The sequence below is a fragment of the Montipora capricornis genome, unplaced genomic scaffold (assembly GCF_036669925.1).
Source record: "Montipora capricornis isolate CH-2021 unplaced genomic scaffold, ASM3666992v2 scaffold_99, whole genome shotgun sequence".
Taxonomy (NCBI): domain Eukaryota; kingdom Metazoa; phylum Cnidaria; class Anthozoa; order Scleractinia; family Acroporidae; genus Montipora; species Montipora capricornis.
The window spans coordinates 32501-37500 of NW_027180290.1; the positions used below are offsets into that span (position 1 = coordinate 32501).

The window sequence follows — 5000 nt, forward strand, 5'->3', positions numbered from 1 at the left end:
CCAGGTGGACACTCGCGAATTGTTGGTCTGAGGCTGGTTGGAATCAGGCATCGCAGTCCTTTAAAGACAACACCATCCTGAGCTATCAGTTCATCACGAACATCAAAGTAGGGGCAAAGTTCTAGTGGAAGATCATCTTTGGTATCTGGCCAGTCCTTTACAATGACTTGGATGAGGGACTGCATGACTGGATCGGCTGCTGTTTCATGCTTGATCTCGACTAGCTGAAGCTCTGAAATTGGTAGAAAGTTGATTCCATGTATCCGCCGAGCTTCCTTTCCAGCTGGAGAACGGTCTGTTGTCGGCACGTAAGCACGTGATGATGTATCGGACAGATACATTTCAGGACCTGGTTTGAAGCGAGTCTGAAAGTCATCGCAGGAGCAGGCGCTGCAGTCGTTTGGGTTCTGTCGCTAGAGGTTTCTTGGATGTTGCCTTCAATGGTTTATTGTCAGACCACAACAAGTCTTTCTGACATAAACAAATTCATGGTTTCGTTTTACTCCAAACACTTGGGCTAAAAGCTCTTTCTCTATTTGGGAATATTTCTTCTCACTGACTGACGGTGAGGGCTCTGCGCATGCTGGAGTAGGACGCAAGTTGCCCATTCTGCATCAGTACAAATCCAATTCCATTTGAAGAGGCGTCACCTTGGCTTTCTACCCGAAGGGAGGAATCAAAGTTTCTCAGGACCGGAGCTGAAGTGACAGCATGCTTAACACCTCTCGTCTAAATTCCCTGGTCATATTGCGCCCGTGCGCAAAAAATAAAAGAACCAAAAAAAAAACAAAACATAAACACGAAAATTGCTATCGTGCGCTCACTGGAGGCCGCACAGTTTATTAATTACAAGGTGATTCGACAAAAAACTACACTAGGACAGTACCAACGAGCATCCACAGGTTGAAAAAACCTCACCGCGCTCGTTGCGGTAACAGAGAGGAAAAAACCCCAGCCCCATGGATGGTGCTGTCCGACCTGCTGGGCTCGGTCTTATCAAATTCCTAAAGATTTCGAGACGGACAGTAAGGATTGAAAATTGTCTTTAACGTAGCCATCTTTGGCATTCTCACTCAACCAACGACCATGTCTTTTAAAAAGTCTATCATTAATGCCCGCATTGGCGGCCGCGGTGGCTCCTCCGGCCCTGAGACTGTGAAGACTTATACAGGAAACGTCTGTTATGTCCTTAAAAGCGTCCTTAACGATCTCCCGGGCTCTGCTGTAGCTCAAGCCTTGGCGCCGGACCTTGGAGGTGGATCTAGAGGACGATAAAGCTCTAAACAACGGCAAATCCTCACCAAGATCAATTTTTGCGGCCGCAATGTATTGCTCCAACGCCTTAACGGGGCACGTGTCTTGATTCGACCGCGCGATTGCAACCCACGCTCCGTCACGAAATTGGTCTGTCTTGGACGATTCTAAAAATATAGACAAATAAGTAGGAAAAAATTTAATGTCACAAGCTCTTATAGAGCATAACTCACTGAAACGAAAAAAGCCAGCATAACCTAAGAGACATAAGGCTACTGTCCTCAAGTCGGACAAAGAGGGAGACTTATCTGAAATCTTGGAAGTTACAAGCGCTTTCAACATTTCGCTGGTGATGGGCTCTTTCTTTGCCTTCGGTTTTCCCAGAATTCTTTGGGACGCACTAACCATGGAAGAAACAATAGGGTGGTCGGAGACCTTCGGCAGACCAGCCAAGCGTTGAGCCCAGTCGATACTGTAAACAGCATTAAGTACAGGAGAAGGAGAGTTGGCTTCAGAGATCAGGCATGGTAAGTAGGCCGCAACATGAAACGAATTGGCAGGCACGTGGCAAAAGCAGTTAGACGAAGCCCAAAGCTTCCAGCGCTTAAAACCAGCCAAATAAGTACGAATGGTGCCTTCCGCTTTCGAAGCAAGCACTGTTTCCTGAACGCGGCTAACCAATGGCTGCAGATGATTAGGGAATGCGGCAGAGAATTCGCACCACATCTCTGACTGGAACACATCTGTAAAAAGGAAAAAGAGAAAAGAAGCGACAAGCAAGCAAAAAACGACAAATCGAATAAAAATATAGAAACAAAGGCAAACGAACAGCAATGAGAAACGAGGGCAACAACAACAAGTTCAAGGAGGAAACTGGCAAAACCACCTCTCCACAAAAATAGTTGCTTCCAGGCAAAATCTTACGTTTCGGGCACAGCTGGTTCCACCCCCATTAAAAATCTCGGGCACATATGACCCATGGCACACGGGTGATAACAAACACCCCTATAAGAATCCCATGGCAAAGATGGCCCCAGGTACATATGGTCCCACTTGGACGGAAAAGCCCATCCTTAAATATCTCGGGCACAGATGGTCCCACTTGGGTGAGAAAATCATCCCTAAGTATCTCGAGCATGGTCTGACTTAGGTGGAAAAAATCACCCTTAAATATCTCCGGCGCAGATGGACTCACTTGGGTGAAAAATCACCCCTAAATATCTTGGGCACAGATGGTCCCACTCGGGTGGAAAAATCACCCCCGAATAACTTGGACACAGAGGGTCCCACTTAGTGTAAATCACACCCGAGTTCTGGGCACAGATGGTCCCAATATAGACGGGCGCAAAAAAGGCCCCGATATTAAGTAACTTATTATGCCTTCAAAACAAAAGAACAAGGCATAATCAAGAACTGAATCTGAAAAACAAGAGAATGTAAATATAAATATAGATATGTATAAATTTAACAAAAAAACGAAGGGAAAAACAAACAAATAAAATAAAATAAAATAAAACCGAAAAATAAAAATAAAAGCGAGTCGCCTCCAGAGAACACCAAGAGGATGAATTAGCATACAAACACTCCTAATATACTCTCCCGAGAGTCCCTTGATGGTTCATACCGACGAGAGAATATTATTCCGCTAATTTTCAAACCGCGGAAAAATTCGCAAAAAATTCGCAAAAAATAAAAGAACCAAAAAAAAAAACATAAACACGAAAATTGCTATCGTGCGCTCACTGGAGGCCGCACGGCCCCAAGAGTACAAGAAAGGAAAAAGAAGATCCAAAAAGTAGAAAGTGTGTATGACTAACAAAATACCTATTAACAAAACAAATGATCTAACCGAAACGCAAAAAACAAAATAAATACAAGAAAGTAAATCAGGCAATAATACTATCAGAAAATAGCTAACGGACAATATAAGTTGACAACCGTCAAAATCGAATCCTCAAAGCGAGCATTCTAAAACTTAAGTCCTCGTTGCCAAAAATGCTGTTACACCTGCCAGGAGTGGAGGCTTCTTTGCTTGACGGAATATCCATCCAGTTAAAGATAAAGTCAGAAAAATTAACGCCATCAGCGCAAATCATGGGCCAAAAAGGAGCCGAGTGCCACAACGGAACAATAAGAGTACCTGACGCCTTACAATTACGCATATGTAATAACACTCGCGGAATAAGACAAACGGGTGGACATACAAAATTGTTCTCTCCTGCCCAGTCCATAACAAATGAATCAATTCCTTCCGAACCTGGATTCCAAAATCTCGAGTTAAATCTAGGAAGCTTTGCATTTAAGTAATTAGCAAAACGATCGATGGAGTGCGGACCCCAAACCAAATCAATGTTTTGAAATGTGTTCCACGAAAGGCCCCAGTCATCGGAATCACAAATGCGGCTTAGAAAATCAGCCCTATCATTCTGAGTTCTTGGAATCCACTCCATCTCAATTGAAATACCACGACTGCAACAAATGTTAAAGATGGACAATGCTTCAGACTGCAAGTGACCTTTGCTGCTGCCAGACGAAACGATCCGGGGAACATTCTGATTATCTGTGAACCATTTAACGGTTAATCCCGACAACTGATCAAGCAAGGATAAAAGAACAAATTTTACTGCCAAGATCTCCCGCAAAGTGGAACTCGTTCGCATCTCCTCGTCGGACCAATTGCCTGACACTAAATCCTGGCCGCATTGAACGAAATATCCCCCAAAACCAGAATCACTTGCGTCAGAATAAACAACACCCACAGCACTAGACTTTGGTGACATTGGCTTCCCATTAATGGAGTCGATGTTGCTTTGCCAAAAGGAAAGCTCGTTACAAATCTCGGGGGACACGAACAGAAGTTGATCCCAGGAAGTTCTCTGCTCGATTGCTGCATAACAATTCCTTGTTAACAATCTTGTAACATTACCCACAGCGCACGACATGGAAATAATCTGACCAGTAATTGAGGCAAGACCTCTGGCGGAAATAACGTTGTCTTGAAGACAGGAATCAATGGACGACTTTAGTTTGAGAATACGTTCTTCGAGAATAGAAATCAGACCCGTTTCAAAGTCCAAGAGCGTTCCAAGAAAAACTAAGTTTTGCACAGGTTCCCAATTAGATTTTTCATCATTACTTGTAAAACCGGCCGAAACGAGATCTTTGCGAACTCGAACACTGATATTTTTGGCGCTCTCGCGCGATAAATTTCCTCCGATGCCATCGTCAAGGTAAATCAAAGCTAACAGGCCACAACCCCTCCAGAACTTAACTAACTGGCGCATAACTTTAGTAAAAACGTATGGCGCTGAAGTAAGACCAAAAGGTAACACCTTAAACTCGTAGAATTTCATCGCGCCGTCGACTGAAGGCCATTTGAACGACAGAAACTTCATGTGATCTTCACAGATATCAATGTGATGATACGCCGACTTAAGGTCAAATGAAAAGACAAACATACCAGGTGAAAACAGCTGAAGAACAGTTCTTAAATCTTCATATTTGACAGACTTCTTCACAACAAATTTATTCAGATGAGATAAGTCCAAAATCAGACGTAGCTTTCCTGAAGACTGGACAGCAACGTGTAACGGATTACAAAATTGAGGATACTCTGAAACTTCTCTTAAACATCCACGAGACATCAATTCTGAAATCGCCCCCTCCACAAAGATATGTTGACGACGGGCGGAAGATCTATTCTCAATCGAATATGGGAAGGGAGTCTCCCGAAAAAGAAATTTGTA

The 5000-nt window shown here is 43.6% G+C and overlaps 1 protein-coding gene across 1 annotated transcript; it reads right to left on the reverse strand.

Moving 5' to 3' along the window:
- Positions 1-996: 996 nt before the first annotated feature.
- Positions 997-1980, reverse strand: LOC138036963 (integrase/recombinase xerD homolog). Its single transcript, XM_068882990.1, has one exon. The coding sequence runs from the start codon at positions 1978-1980 to the stop codon at positions 997-999; it is 984 nt and encodes a 327-aa protein (XP_068739091.1).
- Positions 1981-5000: the final 3020 nt, after the last annotated feature.